The sequence below is a fragment of the Hemibagrus wyckioides genome, linkage group LG04 (assembly GCF_019097595.1).
Source record: "Hemibagrus wyckioides isolate EC202008001 linkage group LG04, SWU_Hwy_1.0, whole genome shotgun sequence".
Classification (NCBI taxonomy): domain Eukaryota; kingdom Metazoa; phylum Chordata; class Actinopteri; order Siluriformes; family Bagridae; genus Hemibagrus; species Hemibagrus wyckioides.
Genome location: NC_080713.1, coordinates 10,898,216 through 10,916,632, shown reverse-complemented (window position 1 = coordinate 10,916,632; position 18,417 = coordinate 10,898,216). Strand labels below are relative to the sequence as shown.

The window sequence follows — 18,417 nt, the reverse complement described above, 5'->3', positions numbered from 1 at the left end:
TTGGTCAGTATAGTGTATGTGTATTCACTGCCTCTAACAGTCCTGTCCAAAAATGGGGTACTTACTGATATTTTGTGGACCAGGAAATTCCTTCCTTTAAAGTTTTCTAAAAATACATATTTTATAGTCTAGTACAAGAGTACTTCACCTTACAGATCACTGAAATGTGGTACTTTGATCAAAATCATTCGAGAGCCATTGTATTGTATTGTTTTATATTATATTACGTATCAGTTGTCATTATGATTTATAATCCTGGCAGACTGACCTTTAGCCTCCAGCTGGGATTCCTCTCGTCTTTTCTCAAGTTCTTTCCGGTCATAATTTAGCCTCCTCAAACACATCACACCACACTGGAAACTGTTTCTGTTAGATGACAAACACATATAAACACATGCAGTGTTAGAAAAATGTACCCCCACACACACACACACACACACCAGATGAGTCAGATCTAAAAGTCTAACTGCATCAAGATATTTAGTCTTAATTAACTTAAATAATCTTATCTGCAGATCTGAGCACTGGCCTAAACACTTATTACTGAGATGCCCAAACAGGAACAGAATACAGACACCATATACATTCCAGCTTTGTCTACAGAGTAAAACCTACCTCTATTTCCGACCTTTCTAATATTTCTGACATCTTAGCAACTAAGAATATCTTGATTATTTATAAAGGCAGATTAATCCACTATTTCCTATTATAACATTAAGAGTATTAATCTTAATAATACAAGCTAGTCATAAGTCATTTCAAACATTCACATTTTCCTGTTCTGGTGGTAGATTATTTTATTGGGGATGTGGTATCTTAGTGGGTAAGGAGTTGGATAACTGATATCTGAAGTTTATGAGTTCAAATCTCAGGTACACCAAGCTGCCACTACTGGGTCCCTGAGCAAGGCCCTTAACCCATGAGATAAAATGTAAGTCGCTCTGGATAAGTGCGTATGCCAAATGCCAGAAATGTAAATTATTTTGCTTAAGGTAATCAAAATTACCAATAAAATAAGACTATTTCAAGCTTGGAAACAGTACAAATAGGTTTGGTTTGTTATAATAATACATGCACTGACCAGGCATAACATTATGACCAGCCTAATATTGCGTTAGTCCCCTTCGTGCATCAATGAGCCTTGGCCGCCCATGACCCTGTCACCAGTTCACCACTGTTCCTTCCTTGGACCACTTTTGTTAGATACTGACCACTGCAGACTGGGAACACCCCACAAGAGCTGCAGTTTTGGAGATGCTCTGATCCAGTCGTCTAGCCATCACAATTTGGTCCTTGTCAAACTCTCTCATATCCTTACGCTTGTCCATTTTTCCTGCTTCTAACACATCAACTTTGAGGACAAAATGTTGACTTGCTGCCTAATATATCCCACCCACTAACAGGTGCCATGATGAGGAGATCATCAGTGTTATTCAGGTGTTCTCAGTGCTCATAATGTTATGCCTGATCGGTGATCATTTTCACTTGCTATATTTTGCAGTGCTCCGGTCCAGCCAGACATTTTTGTCTAGACTTTATTTCTGGACCTTGAAAAAACAGATCCCATTTTCTCCCATTGTTTCTTGGACTTTTGGGACAGAATGCACGACTGAATAGAGCGGATCATTGCAGTATATTTAATAGTTGTGTACCTGTGAAAGCTGTCCACCATCTTTAATTGGCCACGCAGGTCCTTCTTGGTCAGATGATCCAGCATACGTGCATCCACTAGAGACTCCATAAAGTAACTGCGATACTGAGGTAAACCAAGGCTGGGCAACCACTCGTTCCCGATCCACTCATGGTTCATGTCTCCGTAAGCGAGAGTCTGCATATGTACATATGAAGTAAGCACAACTTCCCAATTTTGCTCATTACCTACATCTAATTTCATCAACTGATGATTAAATAGTGAAGTGTTTGGAGGGAAAAGAGTTTGTTCGCTTAAAAATATTTTGATACTAAGAGGTGCATGCCTCCTTTTTCCTCTAGCATGAATTCAAGCTAAAACTTCTTCTTAACACTCCAAACACAGAGGAGCAAAGGAAAAAGGTAAAGAAACACGGACTTCAGGGAGGAAAAAATCCATTTCTATTGTTTTAAAAATAATTTAAAATTGATTTTGATTAAATCTCTCATGACAAATTTATTTCTGAAAATTAGAGGTCTAATTCTTATTAAGTGGTTTTAAAAAGCAGCTTTATTTTGGGAAATGTATTAAGTGAGCATGAACAGAATTTTATTAGAACAAAACAATTTGATTAAACACCACATTTGTGATATTAGTTTTTTTTCCACAAGCCAAATGAAACACATCAGTACAATCACTAAACTAAAAGCCTTCACATGATAGTGTGTCTACTTGCTATAGTAAACTAATATAGTGTGTGTGTGTGTGTGTGTGTGCATGCCAGTGCATTCCATCAGATTCCATGTTCCATCCTTTGCAGCAATTTCACAGCATCCTCAAACTAGTCTCTTGAGAATAACCACCACATTGTGTGAGCAATGTACAGGCTGAGAAGGTCATCACACTTCATAACCCACTATGTGAGAGTCTTGGGATCAGGATCATATAGTAAGTGATTACTGGTTTAGTTGAGAAGGGGGGGAAAAGCGAAGGAGAGAGATTCGAACCTGGGCCCAGCTGCCCTCGTCATCCTCCTGGTGTTAGCATGGTTAGCGTTAGCATGAGAAAAAGTCAGAAAGGATTGTTAGTGAGCTTTTAAAGTAATTATCATAGCATTAGTGTGAAAGCGCACACACACACCCCAAACAGAATTGTGCTATAGTAAAATTGAGCACACACACACACATGCACACCCTAAACAGAACTGAGCTAAAACAGAAGTGTGTACATACACACACCCTAAACAGATTTGAGCTAGAGTAGAATTGTACACACACACACACACTAAACAGAACTGATTTATAGCAGAACTGTACACACACACACCCTAAACAGAACTGCGATATACCAGAATTATAACAGAAGTGAGCTATATTAGAATTGTACAAACACACACACACACACACTCTTGATCACACCATCTGCCTGTCACCTCTCCTCTCTATAACTGTCTCTTTCGTACCCACACCATGCATTACTCACAAAAATCCCCCACATGATCTTACACACACACACACACACAGTTGACAGAAGAAATATTAAATAAGGCACAAAGTATTAGCTCTGAATTAAAGAGGGTAATAAATAAAGGGTACTGAGGGTTAGGGGTGAACATGTCCAGACCGGGTCACTAACCGTGGGTGGTGTAGCTGCCAGGCTCTCCATCTCCTCATGCGTAACCCACACATTCCCCGTGGACTAAACACCCCCGATCGCATGACCCACAGTGTGACCCGCCACAAGAGCGAATCCGTGAGTGAGGAAAACGGAGCGGAGAGAGGGATGAGTAACAGAACAAATCAGTCAGGCAGAGAGAAACAGTTATTCTTCAAGCACCGAGCATTCAGATCTTCACTGTTATTGTGTTCCATTCAGATGAGAACATGCTGGATTTGGAAGGCAGCTGCTTCAGGGCAACATCTTGTGTATCCTTCTCAATGTAGGCAATCTTACTTAATTTCCACTCATCCTGCTATAAAGGCAAGAGAACAGTAATATGTAATCTAAATGTCTACACAAGCGACCAACAAGCTGCTTGTATTGGGTGTGTAGCTACTGTGAGCATGGTGTGTCTGGTTCGTTTTCACGCAGTTAAAAACATGACTGAAATCGTGGCTCAGTATCACACACATACACAAAAAAATGCTTGTTGTGGTAGTTTAGTGGTTAAGGTGTTGGACTATTGATCGGAAGGTTCTGAGTTCCAATCCCAGGTCTACCAAGCTGCCACTGCTGACCCCTTGAGCAAGGCCCTTACACCTCATTTATATAAAAATGATATAAAAACATAAGTAGCTCTGGATAACGCTGTCTGAAAAATGGCGTAAATTTTTTTGTCATTTGCTTGACTGAACATACGCAGATAAATTAGCGAATACTGTTCTTGTTATTACGCCTGCTACCTGTTTGGGGTCGCCACAGTGGATCATTCGGTCTGCATGTTTTGATTTGGCACAGGTTTCAGGCCGGATGCCCTTCCTGACGCAACCCTCCCATTTAACCCAGGCTTAACTCTTCAGTGGCTGGGGGTTAGCACCGTGCCCGGGAATCAAACCCGGGCCACGGCAATGAGAGCACGGGATCCTGCCGCAGGACCACGGGGAGACTAGATAAATTAGCGAATACTAATAAGAAACAAACAATATTCAGGACTCTAAAACAGCTACCGTTGAGAAGGATGTGGACACTAAAGCAGTTGCCTTCACAATGTGACACTGCTAGTGTGTGTTAGTCGAAGTGAAGAGGAGAGTCATGCTCCATTCAGAAGAGAAACAGAGAAAGAGAGAGACAATAGAAACACTTATTAACAAGAAATGTTCTGTTCAGTATGCAGTATTGTTGCAGAAACAGATATTTAGTACATGATTTTGTTTTGTTTTTTCCATTGTGTCCTAGCATGAATTTTAGGATTATTTGCCTCTTAAGAGACTCTACTTAGAATCTAATCTTATTTCTAACTACATGCCAAAGAAGTGTTTATATGCAATACCTTTATTCTTGTACACATTTTTCTCCTTATGTTTGTGTGCTGTAAAGGCTATGGAGAGATTTCTGCACTGTACATTTAACAAACAGGAACCATTTTCCACCCGAGACCGAAACAACAACAAAGTGAATTTTTTTTGTCAATTAACTGGCTTATATTGGCTGCAACACAATTTAATCAGTGATAGAAACAAATAAAAACAGCTGAAATGTTTACAGCACTGTACCTACAACTAAGGAAATGGAGCAAGTGTTTTAGTGCAAAAAAATTTCGGATGGGGTGAAAAATAGTTCTTAAATGAGCTAACTGGGATAAACTAATCAAACCGTTAGAAACAAACAAACAAACAAACAAAACTCCGGGATGGCTTTGGGATTTGCAGAATTAGAGACCCAAAGGTTAAAATGGGTGTGTTACCGTTCTGGAAGTGGGTGGAGCCGAAGGGCTGGTTAATGACATGATTTCCTGGATGGCGAGACGCAGTTTGAGGCGATGCAGTGGGTTACTGATGCCGATCTCTCTTTGGATCTCGGTGTCTGATAGAGCAGACATGATGGCTCCGCTCTTCACGTTGGCACGGCAGGCTGCCACGTACCACGCTGGCATGCCAACCCACAGCTGCAAAACATCAGCATTACAGGCTCAGTTTGACTGGTCTTAATCGTATTAACGTGTCAACCCTCTTGAGAAACATTTGGTCTGGAGCCTGGCTACCATGCAAGTTGCTCTGAGGGGGCAACGAATCAATAGAAAGACTGAAAATGGGATTAAAAAAAAAAAAATTTGCACCTCCAGCCAGGAGACTACAGTAGGTCCATCCCACTGGGCAAAAGGAAGCCCTTGCCTGCGAGCTTCTTCCAGCAATTCATGCCTAAAACACACACACACACACTTATCACATGGGCATAAAACACTGGCAGGCACCCAAACACCACACAGCCCAACACCTCTGAGTTAAAGCCCTCACACACAAAACCCATTCACACATGCTGATGCAGTAGATACAGTCCAGAGAGATTTTTCTCGGCTTTAACAGGCAATGCTGATCCAAATAAAAAATACAGAAGGAAACAGAACATGCATTACAAGCAAACCCGTATGAACCATTGTTATCTAACGCACCCAAGACACAGCAGGATGAAATGCAAAATAAAATGCTTTAGATAAATGAATGTCTACACTAAGGTGCAGGGTACTACACAGGTACATGTCAAAAAACATTGACGTTATCTGTGTTACTGTATACTATCTATAATTTGGACATTTTTATATTTTTTATATAATATTAATATAATCTATGAAGGATGTGTGTAGTCTTTTTTAATTTTTTAATATTTAAGCATCAAATACAGAAAATGTAACTAAAAAAACAAAACAAAAATCATTAAATATAAGCAATGAGCAGCTCAAAAACCCCCAAAGACAAGTAGGTAGCTTTTATAGTGACTTGTTATAATATAATATAATATAATATAATATAATATAATATAATATAATATAATATAATATAATATAATATAATATAATATAATATAATATAATATAATATAATATACAATACAATACTCTGGTCAGGTATGAGCACTGAATAAACACACACAGGACCAATCGTTTATACTGCATCATAAATGTGCTGTTCAAAGCAAAAGTAAAGCTTATTGAGTTGAGGTATATTTTTTTTCTGCCTGTCCTGTCATAGCAGTAGTTATAACACTAATTTTAGGCACAAAACACACTTTTACAAATAAAGAAAGCCAGCCACTGACATGTATTTAAACTGCTGCTCATGCTAACAGCAGTCTGACCGCTAGCATCACTCTGATCAAAGGTGGAGGTCATACTGATTAAATCCCCTGCTGTAACCACCAGAGGGCTGTATTTCACTTGTGCACCATTAACACACATTTAACAATTTAGGTAACAAATCCAAACCCGGGAAACCAAGATTTATTTTACATGCATGTCCGAGTGTGTTCAGGTTAGTAAAAAGAGCAGGCAGTTGAAAAAGTCATGACCGGCGTGCAATTCTTCATGCTTGCGACACTACAAAAAAACTTAAAGGCTAAAAGGAGGTGAAATAAAAGCAAAATAAAGACACTTACCCTGTTTTTGGACTAAAATAAACGGTGGAATAAGAAAGATGGGAAAACAAAAATGAGCCAAATAAAGCGTGACGTGAAGGCAAAACAAACCTGGTGAGCCACACACAAATGAAGAAAACCAGCTACTGAGAAAGTGTAAAGCTGCTTTAAAAATACCAAGAGAATGAAATGGGAGGAAAAAATTAAATAAAGCACTTTAAAATGGATTAAAAGAAAAATTAACATAATGAAAATTGATGACTGTGAGAAATAAATGATGATGGAGCCGTGTCTGAAATCGCAATTTTGTTTAAAGAGCAAACCAAGAAGTACATTTCTTGTGCTTCATTTTACTGCACTAATGTTACTGGATATAATAATAATAATATATACAGAATCTATCTATCTAGATATCTGTCTGTCTGTCTGTCTCTATCTATCTATCTGTCTGTCTGTCTCTATCTATCTGTCTGTCTGTCTGTCTGTCTGTCTGTCTCTATCTATCTATCTATCTATCTATCTATCTATCTATCTATCTATCTATCTATCTATCTATCTATCTGACACTGAGTGAACTTACTTCTTCTGCAGCTTCCTGTTCTTTTCGCCAGGGCCTCCGAGTTTGCCCAGCCCCACTGAATCCTGGGAAGCCTCTCCCTCTGGAGTTCCTCCTGTCATGATAATACAGTAATAAATGCACACATGAAAAGCATGACCAGTGAACTTTAATGCTATGGGTAATAAATAGGATCATGTGACCATAGCAAGATGTTACTAGATTTTATCTGTATTTAAATCGCTCTTACTTGTAAAGAAATAATAAACCGTGGCTTCTCTTAGTATAAAAGTTTAATGTCTGAAGTTCGCTTCTATCATTTTGTGCTGTTGATATAAGACTAAGGCAGCTATCTCACCCACAAACCATTTTCTGTATATATCTACCTCTTCTGTAGCGTTACACACTTGTTGATCTGGTTTAGCACACAGTAAGGCTAACTATACAATCAGTAAGCATTAATATGTCACCTGTCAACTTTAAATAATGTATAACGTGAATGACTTGTTTGTCCTGAGTGTAATTTGATACGGCTCCGCTCCCTGGCGCCGCTTACCAAAGCTTGAAGGTGGAAGCGTTTCAGAAAGGTGGATCAAAATAGCTATAACGATATCATAATAGGTAGCAGTGCTACAGCTTAACTGTCGGATTTTTAGTAGAAAAGGCAGGGAAAATCTTCAGAAGTACAGTCCAGATACCTACCATGTCTTAGCTGACTGATGACATATGGGATGAATGTGTAAAATGCAATTTTTCTCAATAATTCCTTTAATGTACATTGAAGAGTTGCAATGCTTATGGTGTTGCACGTGATGACTGAAACAGTGTGGGTTATTTCCATCTGATTAAAGTTCATCTGAATAAAAGTTTAAACCTGGGCTGGAAGAGTCTTTTCCTGGAAGACTCGGCCTTCCTTTTTCCTTTTTGCTGAAGAAGCGGCCGATGGAAGACTTGATGCTTTTCTTCTTTGCCGTTTTGTTGAGGGAGTCCTGACTGCTGTTACTGCTGCTGGGGTTACTGCCCTGACCGTCCTGCATTGCAGAAATACTGCAACACACACACACACATATATTAACTCTTAATGACAGAGAGTGTATGAGCGTAGAGTGTAACAAGGGTTCTCTGTGTGTGTGTCGTGTTGTTATATTTGAGGCACATTGTTTCTTGTGAGCAATTATATTAGCTTCATGCCACACATTTAACAATTCTTCATGACTGTTACCGTACCTTCGGATGTCTCGGATGTCCTCGTGACTGGCAGCGTGTCCTCCCTTATTGAGCCTCGTCGAGCGAGGAGTAGACGGAGGAGAAGTCTCGCATCTGATAGAAGCTTTGTCATCCTGCGGCTGATTGACAGAAACGAAACACAAACTAGAATAAAGCTCAAGCCTTGGTGAGCGCCCGGAGAAAGCGCTAGACAGAGAAAGCCAGCAGCTACATTATAAAGTCGGGACTTTAAGGGGTCTGCAGTGTACGCTGAAGTAATAAACTCTGAGGTTAAGTTGTAAGCAAGGAGCCATTTCACATTTCCAAACACACTCCAGACTTGTAAAAACTTCAGAGGAACTTCAATGTGGCGCAAAACCAAAATTACACTCTTTGAAATTTACACTCAATTAACTTTCACCTCTGGGGAATCCTTAGAGCTTAGCAATCTAGCAGCTCCTTTTTATGTTCATTTTCTTTGTAATTTTTTTTTCCTCTAAATTTTTATTTCCTTATTTCCTAACTATTTTCCAATAATTAATAATTTAATAAAAAAACACAGTAAAAAGCACTACATTTTATATATATATATATATATATATATATATATATATATATATATATATATATATATATATATATATAAATAAAAAAAACAATATACCATTAATATATCATTTTAAAATATGAAAAAAAATTATATATATATCCTATAGTAATAAAGAAAAATATTTTTTTCAAACAAAATGTAGGAAGGGAGAAAAAAATCTACTTTTTTTTATTTACTATCTGAACGTTTAAATAAGAATTTTTATAATAAGATTTAAGAGAATGTAAAGTGTAATAAACACAAATGTTTTTCTGAGGTTTTGAGTTACAGGCAAGAAATCATTTCCAACATCACACACCAGCCAATTAGCCTAGACTCGTAAAACATCAAAACAAGTCAATGAAAGTGAAAAACTAAAATCCCTCTCCTGAAAGTCAGAGTAAATACAGACTCTGTTTTAGACACGCATGATGCAGAGATCAGAGTGTGATATGCATCTGCTGTAAACATGTTCACGTGTTCTGTACATGAGTCTGGATGTACATCATGAAATACTGTTTAAGGAAAAAAAGAGAGAAAAAGAAAGAAAGCTGGGTCCCAAAAGGCATACTACACCCTATGTAATTACTCTATGCACTCGTGTCTAGTGTATTGTGTCAAATGAAACACTAACACCTTTTTACTAACTAGAAGTATAAGCTGTTTCGATGGCAAATGACATTAAACGTGTGTAATGTGACACAGCTGACTTTAGCAGAATACGGTGAATTATTAAATTGTTGAAAAGAAAATCACACGACGTGGACTAATTCAAAACACGTGTATAAGATGTCTCATCCTCCAGTGTGTCGTCAGCCACCACGACATTATTTGCATCATCCAACATCTCGCCCATTTCTGCTATATAAGAAAAGCTGTGAGTGTTGAGTGCATGAAGTGTGAAGGGCATCATCCGATTTGTTAAAGTGAACTACTTCTTGTTGGAGTTTCCAGTGTGAAATACTCCAATTTTTGTGTGAAAGACTACAAAATGGCACAGAATAGGACAAGTATACAATCTGGGACACATGTTTACACTATATTGCCAAAAGTTTTGGGACATTTGCTTTTACATGCACATGAATGTAATATGGAGTTGGCCCGCCCTTTGCAGCTATAAGAGCTTCAAATGTTATGGGAAGGTTTAGGAGTGTGTTTATGGGAATTTTTGACTATTTGCATTTGTGAGGTCAGGCACTGATGTTGGGTGAGAAGGCCTGGCTCGCAATCTCCGCTCTGATTCATCCCAAAGGAGTTCCATGGGGTTGAGGTCAGGACTCTGTGCAGGCCAGTCAAGTTCCTCCACACCAAACTCACTCATCCATGTCTTTATGGCCCTTTCTTGGTACACTGGTGTGCAGTCATGTTGGAACAGGAAGGGGTCATCTTCAAACTGTTCCCAACAAAGCTGGAAGCATGAAATCGTCCAAAATGTCTTGGTTTGCTGAAGAATTCAAAGTTTCTTTCACTAGAACTAAGGGACCAAGCCCAAGCCCTGAAAAACAACAGTGTCCCAAAACTTTTGGCAATACAGTGTACATTTTTATCACAAATTAAATAAAAACAACTCTCAGTGAAGTATACTCTGAACTAACCTGAACCCTAGACATAAGTGTATGCAAGAAACTCAAAATCATAATCAAAATAAAATAAATATATAAATAAATAAAGAAGGAAAGAAAACAAGAGTACAGGAGAATAGATGCAGCAAACCCAGGCATGGTTCGAATAATTTACCTTCCTACGATGCTTCCGCAAATCGCTAGGCTGTCGGAAGCATGCCAAGCAAACAAGGGAAGAAAAAAGAGCAAGAGTTAGTGACACAACAACCAGAGCGTGAACCAGGCGTAGATGAAACACACACCGCAAGCACAGGATGGAGAGAAACACACACACACACACACAAGGCATGAGCCGATATGACATTACTATAAAAACTACCTGCCTGTTCAGTCATCATCATAATACTGCAGCTGAAATTATTAATCTAAAGGAAATAGATTCATCTTCACCTGGAGTCAACAAAATTAACTTCTTACTTTTTATTTCATCCTGTGTCTTAAGCATGGAGTTCCTTTCCGGACGGCATCTAAATCCCAACAAGCTGGCTAGATTGTACAGATGATCTTTATTTTCCGGCGTTGCTAAGCTAGCCAGCTCTTAGACATCCATGTTGATCTTCCTCAATGACAACAAGAACTAGCTTAATCACTAGCCAACATAAGTAAACAGATTTTATTTGTCTAATTTATTGTGCGTCATAAGCAACAATACGTTCTCTTTGTCTAAGCAACAAGGTTAGTCGTTCTGGTGATTTTACGCGGTAGAACATTATCCATGACGACTAGATAACTGCTCTGATGAATTTCCTTCTCCAACATGACGACCGACAGAAGACGGCTGCCCTGAATCAGGCTTATTAAACTGACAAGCTTTTCTCAGGGGCACAGACGTTAACAGAGGAAAGACTGTCCCAATAATAATGTGAACTATTGTACAAATGATCGGGATATGCCTTGTGTGCAGCAGATCTGAAAATAACGCTAAGACAGTTTATGTTAGACATACAGAGGAAGAGGAACACGCTCACACACTAAACACTTAAAGAAGATCAGCAAGGCATGCTGGGAAGAGGAGAAGAAATCACGGCAAACCAAAAAGCCGATAGACTTTCCTGATCTCTCACTCTGAGCTTGTATGTTCAGATACTTTGGTGTACAACGTGATATAAAAAAAAAAAAGGTGGATAAGCTGCAGCCTGTTCCAAGTGGCTGAGGGCGTTTGCTTTTCTTCCGTCATCCGGCATTTCCGCAGCAAGCAGCCGTTCGCTACAAGGCGCACTATCACGAAGGGCTAATTGGCCATTTCCTTTCAAATCCTCCAGAAACACAGGGAGGCAGAGTGCTGTATGAGATCCTGTACAGCACACTCTAGTGTGTGTGTTTCCTGCTCTAACACCTAATTATCCTCAGTAGCTCATTAACACACGCTGTATGATGGGGTGTTAGTGTTTTCTGTTCATTGCTGTTTATTCACACCTAAATGATGTCTGTAGTAAAACTAATACGACAAATGATGTCTGTAGTAAAACTAACACGACAAAATACAATATAGTTTTTTCATATATTAGTTAGTAATCAGGTACAGGCTCAGAGTGAGAGAGGGTCAGACTAAGCGGCAGTGATGATACCTGCACTATGAAGGGAGGAGGACTAAACAGAGGGGTGGCGTTAGTGGTGAAATACGGCGAGTAAGCTACGGTCTGATGGGAGAGGGAGCTCTGGATCACATATGGCTCATAGCAGTATTGCTGGGGCATATACACAGACACATACACACGAGACGGCATTAACACACATTGTTAGCGTGATTCAACACACTACACATGGATTAATAAACATAGAAGCAAAAAAAACAAACAAACAAACAAAGCAACTAAATACACAGTAAACGGTTCTGCAAAAGTCTGAGCGACCTTTTAAAACCTGTTTCATTCCATCAGTTATCAGAGACAATATAATAATATTGCCTCCACTTATTCCTTATCCTCATCCACCACAGTGTACAGAAATTCTGTGATTGTGGTCTGAAGGTGATGGAGCTTCATTCGTTTTTTTAACAGCATATGTTACAGTAGGTTTATATTAATATGATCACTCTGGAGTATTGAGAAGTATGGAGAATGGAGAAGTGTTCTCTAAGGAGATGTAAACATTTTTGGAAGGAGTCTCCAGGGTCAGAGGTAATTTGTCTCCTTCAAGATGGAGGAGAGTTTGAGCTTTCGGGTTTTATTTCTTTTTTTTTTTAATTAAGGAGCTGGTGAGGCAAAAGGACCGAAGCTGCTATAATGCAAGTAATAACAGGAACCCATTTTTGTTATCTAAAGGTTCCCCAATATGAAATACACAGAACAGACATATCATTATGACCACCTGCCTAATATTGTGCAGACCGGGATCACCCCACAAGAGCTGCAGTTTTGGAGATGCTCTGATCGAGTTGTCTAGCCATCACAATTTGGCTCTTCATCAAACTCGCTCAAATCCTTATGCCTGCCCTTTTTTCCTGCTTCACACATCAACTTTGAGGACAAAATGTTCACTTGCTGCCTAATATATCCCACCCACTAACAGGTGCCATGATGAGGAGATAATCAGTGTTATTCACTTCACCTCTCAGTGTTCATAATGTTAAGCCTGACTAGTGTAAATATGACATGTTTCTAACAGAACCCAGTGTGCACTGATAGAGGGCTTGTGTTACAACGGTCAAAGGAGTTCCTTAACTATTATATTAATTTCTGATAACTGATGGAACAGAAGCTCACAGAAGTAGACTCCAACTTTTGGACCTGACATTCTGCTAAGACTTACAAGGGTCATGACCCCCATGCGGTCAATCTCTCTGTTCGGAACTCGCCGAGGGGTGGAGTGACCTGAACCTGGAGGGGAGGAGCCAGAATGCGCAGAGCCGGGATGGGGGGAACCATATGAGGAAGGCGGGATGGAGCTCATGGAGCGGAACCGTGAACCGAGACTTTCACCGCTCCCGACTCTCGACTCGATCTCTTCGGCTCGCAGAGCCGTGTTCTCCTTCTCCTCCTGAATCATTCTGCAAAGATACACAGCTGTGAAACACTCCGCACCAGGTGTTATAAGAGAACATTCATGGAACAAAATTGTGACAATATCAGGGTAAGAAAAAAGAGCTTAGTTAAAGGCTCCCCAAACAACATATGGTTCTATTGCAGCAGAAGGGACTATATGTGTAATATATATCTAAATATCACTGAAATACACGTCAAAGATACACAGAAACACACACACACTGTAGGGTACCTAATCTCATTGTTGATGGCATCAAGCTGCTCCTGCAGCATAATAGCGAGCGTTTGTGCATCTGTCTGTCCAGCAGGGGACATCAAGTCCACTGAGCTGAAAACGGTGTCTCGGTCGTCCTCCAAATCGGACACGTCCATGTCGCTCTCAAACGCATACGCCACTTTGGCCAAGACGTTAGCCTGCTGTACACGCTCCCACTCCTGCTCATTCAGAGTCTGCACCTTCACAAGCGTGAGAAAAAGAGACAAATATAAAGAGTTAGATAATACCCTACAGCTTGATATGCTTCTACTCCCAATGAGATAGATATATACATGAAAAAAATGTAGTAACAATAAAGGTGGCTGAACTCATTTAGCTGAACTTACATGCCTCTGAAGTCCACAGAGCAGGCAGAAAGAAAATGAAGAGGAAGACATGTGTGTCAATTCTGACACAATTCACTCAGCAGCAGTATGTCACATTTAAAGGCACACCCGGTCATTTGTGGATTAAAAAAAATGTCACGTATGCAATCACTTGTACAAAAAGCAGTCAGTTAAATCATCATATGGTTGAATCCTAACACTATGTGCACATAAATGATTTGATAAAACTTTCCTAACCCTGTGAGAAGTCTCACCTTGGAGGGCTCATCCCTCAGAGCAGCGGCTCGCCCCTTCTGGGGTCGTCTCAGCACCAGAGAGCTGCTGTATTGGTCAGAATGGCTGTCAATCATGGAGGATGCAGAGACCGGGTACCTGAAGTCTGGTGTGCTGCCCATGTGAGAGCGTCTACATAATAATAATAATAATAATAATAATAATAATTCTCACTCAACAAGACTGTAGAAACAATGCAAGGACAGAAGTGTGGACAGAAAAAGTTTGTGAAAAGGGTGAAATAAACAAATTTATATTAGCACAATGATTACATTAGCATGTGTATCATCAATTTGGATTAAAAGGTTTAGAGGTTACTGGACTAGAAACTTTAAAGATAACAAAAAAAATAAAACCAGACATTTTCAATATATTACTGATTTACTGAACACTGAGAGCAGGACCATGAAATTGGTCCAAACAAACAGCTCTCTTAATTAGCTGCTAATTATTTTTACACTTTGTTGTAGAATGATATAATCTTGGTATTTTGGTTACAATTTTTTTTTTTTTTTTTTTAAATCAGGCTTTATTCTCTTTCATGGTACTTTTGACCATTTTTAGCTGAAAGCTTTTGATGGCGGACATTTTTATGCATCTCTAATGAACAGTTATGTGACGTTAACTAGATATTTATATAACGACTAAAAAAAAGTCAAAGATGCACTTTATTGCATGGGAATGAACTAATCTACATTGTGGACCTCGACAGAAATACTCAGAGTTTCCTTCAAGCAGGAAAATCGATTCAAGATGAAAATACCTGCCTATGATGTGTACAAATATGAAATGGAAGAAGGGGGCGGGGCTTGCAGGGGGTCAATTAATATGGGAGCATACACCATTCCAGCCTCCATTCCAGCTTATCTGTCTTTTTTTTGTATGAGGGAAAACAAACAAACTCTTCTGGCACATTTTTGAGTGAACATGAGAAGCTACTATGCAAAATATGTGGAGGCTGGAATGCCTTGACTCAAAGTCAAGAGCCCAGAAAGGAGTCCTGCAGAGACACTAGTGGAAGTTATGTGTAAGGAGTTTTGACCGAGTGAGACACTCACCCCTGGTGTAGCAAGGAGTTGCTCCTGCTGCGATCTTGATCGCTCTCCGATTGCATTGTCTCGATCTGGATCAGAAGCTGCTCCTAAAATAAATAAGGATAATAACGTAATAATGATGCAGAGATGTTCATATGAATGAAAATACTCAAGAGGTTTAAAAAACGGCTTTGTATAAATACATAAGACACTGAATAGAGACTGAGGCTGAGTAGATAAATACATACAAGTGACAAAAGACAGAAGATGCCTGTACCTTTTCATGCTGAGACTCTTCAATCAGTTTCTTTGTGTGCTCTAGCTCGCGGATGAGGGCGTTCTACACACACACACACACACACACAAAAACACCCCCAAACATTTGTTGTATTAATGCAACAAGAAACAAAATGCTTCATATTTATATTTCCATATTTTATTACACTTATCTTTAACCAGTGCGTACATTTCAACTTGTGTGAATAAAACACACAGTATATACAATAGGATGAATTCATATAATAGTTAAAATAATAATACATAAAATAAATATATTGCAAAAAATGTGAATATGAAATGCAATACATGTTACATAATTGGAGAAAATACTGTTTTTTTTATTTTGATTTATTATTTTCTTTGCTAATTTTTATTCATGTTTATTTAGTGTTTATTTCTATTAGTTTGTGGGCTTTTCATTTTTATTAGTTTAATTTAGTAGTTTGTTTTTATTATTGTTTTGATTTACCATTTATTGCTTGTTAGGAAGCTACTTTCTTATTAGTGTATTATTTTTTATTTTCTTTCTTCTGTCTCAGATTTCACAGTGTGTATTACGAATTTGTGAAATTCAAAATATAAATGCTGATTAAAGAGAAGATGATGGTAATGATAATAATGATGCACCACTTCTGAGAGAGAGAGAGAGAGAGAGAGAGAGCTAGTGAGATGTGCAGTTCGACTCTCCCTCCTTCCTTTTAGAAAAGCCGGGGCAGAACCAAAACAGGACACGATGAGAATAATAATGATCAACTTGTACTGGCTTTTTAATAACTGAGGGAATAAAACAGATGTGGCCTTTCAGGAGCCGACTGCATGAAAGCTCCGGCAGTACCTTGTCCTCCAGAGCAGCCATTCTCTCCTTTAGATGCAGCTGAAGCCTCTCGTTGGACTCGGAGAGAAGTTTATCCACTGTGTCGGACAAACGCTTGTTGTGCTCTTCGTTCATCTTCTCGCGCTGACGAGCCTTCAATCACAATCACAACAAGCAAACAAGTTGAACGGGTTTGTAAACGCAGGATAATTGTGCTAGACTCACAATCGTATATGACTCGAGTTTAACAGAGGTAGGAAAAATAGTCCTATTATATGCTCCATCTTTCAAAAAAAACAAAGGCATAACAATAGCCTTTGCTTCATTTTCATTTTAATAAATGTTTTAAAGCAGATCCTTGTAATATTATATTCTTATATACACCGACCAGGCATAACATTATGACCACCTACACCTACCCCCTTTTGCTTCCAAAATAGTCCTGACCCATCATGCACCATGTATTCTGACACCCTTCTATCAGAACCAGCATTAACTTCTTCAGTAATTTGAGCAACAGTAGCTCGTCTGTTGGATCGGATCACACGGGCCAGCTTTCACTCCCCACGTGCATCAGTGCGCCTTGGCCGCCCATGACCCTGTTACCGGTTCACCACTGTTTCTTCCTTGGACCACTTTTGATAGATACTGACCACAGAGGACCAGGAACTCCCCACAAGAGCTGCAGTATTGGAGATGCTCTGATCCAGTCGTCTAGCCATCACAATTTGGCCCTTGTCAAACTCGCTCAAATCCTTACACTTGTCCATTTTTCCTGCTTCTAACACATCAACTTTGAGGACAAAATGTTGACTTGCTGTCTAATATATCCCACCCATTAACAGGTGCCATGATGAGGAGATCATCAGTGTTATTATTATATCACTTCACCTGTCAGTGCTCATAATGTTATCCCTGATCGGTGTAAAGTCTTATGCATACGCATATTCTTTTGTCATACATACTATATATACAATAAGGTATGAAGAATGAGGCCGAAGGCTGATTTCTTTCTAGCCTCTTAGGCGTGCTCTCAGGCGTTTCAGGTGATTACTATAACTGATTATCTTTGCGGCATTTGTCATCACTGACACGCCAACAGCAGTGAGTGAGAAGTGTACGTGTAATACAGACATGAATGTAATAAACACGAACAAGGTGGATTAGTTACTCATCATCATTTTCCCCCCACAAAGCGTCTTAGTCCAATCAGAATACAAATTCAAAAGACAAAAGAATGGCATGAAGAAGAAGGACTATCAGTGTGAATAGAGAGAGAGAAACAGTCACTTATTATGCCATCAACGAATACCCCACAGCCTTTCATTTCATTATCATGTCATAAAGCACTACAACAGTGATGTGAGGATTCAGTTATTCAGTGACAAACAGCTAGAGTATTGTTTCATGCGGAACTGTTAAGACGATCAGTCTTGAGTAGTTCTTCAGAAACACTGCACTCTATAGGTACGTCCCCAGTCGCATATTTCCACACTCGTCTGTACCATTGTGCAGAATACACAGTGTGAGTTGTGTTCACACTGAACACTCTTGTTCCAACAAGAAGAAGTGCACTTCAACTACCAGGATGATGCACTGAAAAATGCAAAGTGTGGAATGTTGGACACTTCATGCACTCAACACTCACAGCTTTGCTTATGTAGTGATGGGGCTAGAATAACACAGGAGATCTTACAACTGTCTTAAATTAGCCCATGTTGTGCTGGTTATTCTTCAACATTATAAAAATTCACCGTATT

At 39.2% G+C, this 18,417-nt stretch overlaps 1 protein-coding gene across 9 annotated transcripts in view; it reads right to left on the bottom strand.

Annotated features, from left to right (window-relative positions):
* The window catches only part of ppfia1 (PTPRF interacting protein alpha 1), a 70,164-nt gene that overhangs the window by 7,925 nt on the left and 43,822 nt on the right, over positions 1 to 18,417 (bottom strand). For 5 of the 9 annotated variants that reach the window (XM_058387280.1, XM_058387285.1, XM_058387286.1 and 2 more), the window contains exons 11-26: positions 16,679 to 16,810; positions 15,842 to 15,904; positions 15,589 to 15,671; positions 14,512 to 14,662; positions 13,887 to 14,110; positions 13,422 to 13,659; positions 10,786 to 10,815; positions 8,481 to 8,599; positions 8,128 to 8,300; positions 7,278 to 7,368; positions 5,406 to 5,487; positions 5,034 to 5,234; positions 3,266 to 3,328; positions 2,638 to 2,664; positions 1,653 to 1,828; positions 269 to 366 (exon numbers count right to left, since the gene is read on the bottom strand). In XM_058387280.1, coding sequence (XP_058243263.1) covers positions 269 to 366; positions 1,653 to 1,828; positions 2,638 to 2,664; positions 3,266 to 3,328; positions 5,034 to 5,234; positions 5,406 to 5,487; positions 7,278 to 7,368; positions 8,128 to 8,300; positions 8,481 to 8,599; positions 10,786 to 10,815; positions 13,422 to 13,659; positions 13,887 to 14,110; positions 14,512 to 14,662; positions 15,589 to 15,671; positions 15,842 to 15,904; positions 16,679 to 16,810 — 1,951 coding nt within the window. The remainder of the gene's footprint in view (positions 1 to 268; positions 367 to 1,652; positions 1,829 to 2,637; positions 2,665 to 3,265; positions 3,329 to 5,033; positions 5,235 to 5,405; positions 5,488 to 7,277; positions 7,369 to 8,127; positions 8,301 to 8,480; positions 8,600 to 10,785; positions 10,816 to 13,421; positions 13,660 to 13,886; positions 14,111 to 14,511; positions 14,663 to 15,588; positions 15,672 to 15,841; positions 15,905 to 16,678; positions 16,811 to 18,417) is intronic. The other 4 variants (XM_058387288.1, XM_058387289.1, XM_058387282.1 and 1 more) reach the window with 3 other exon arrangements.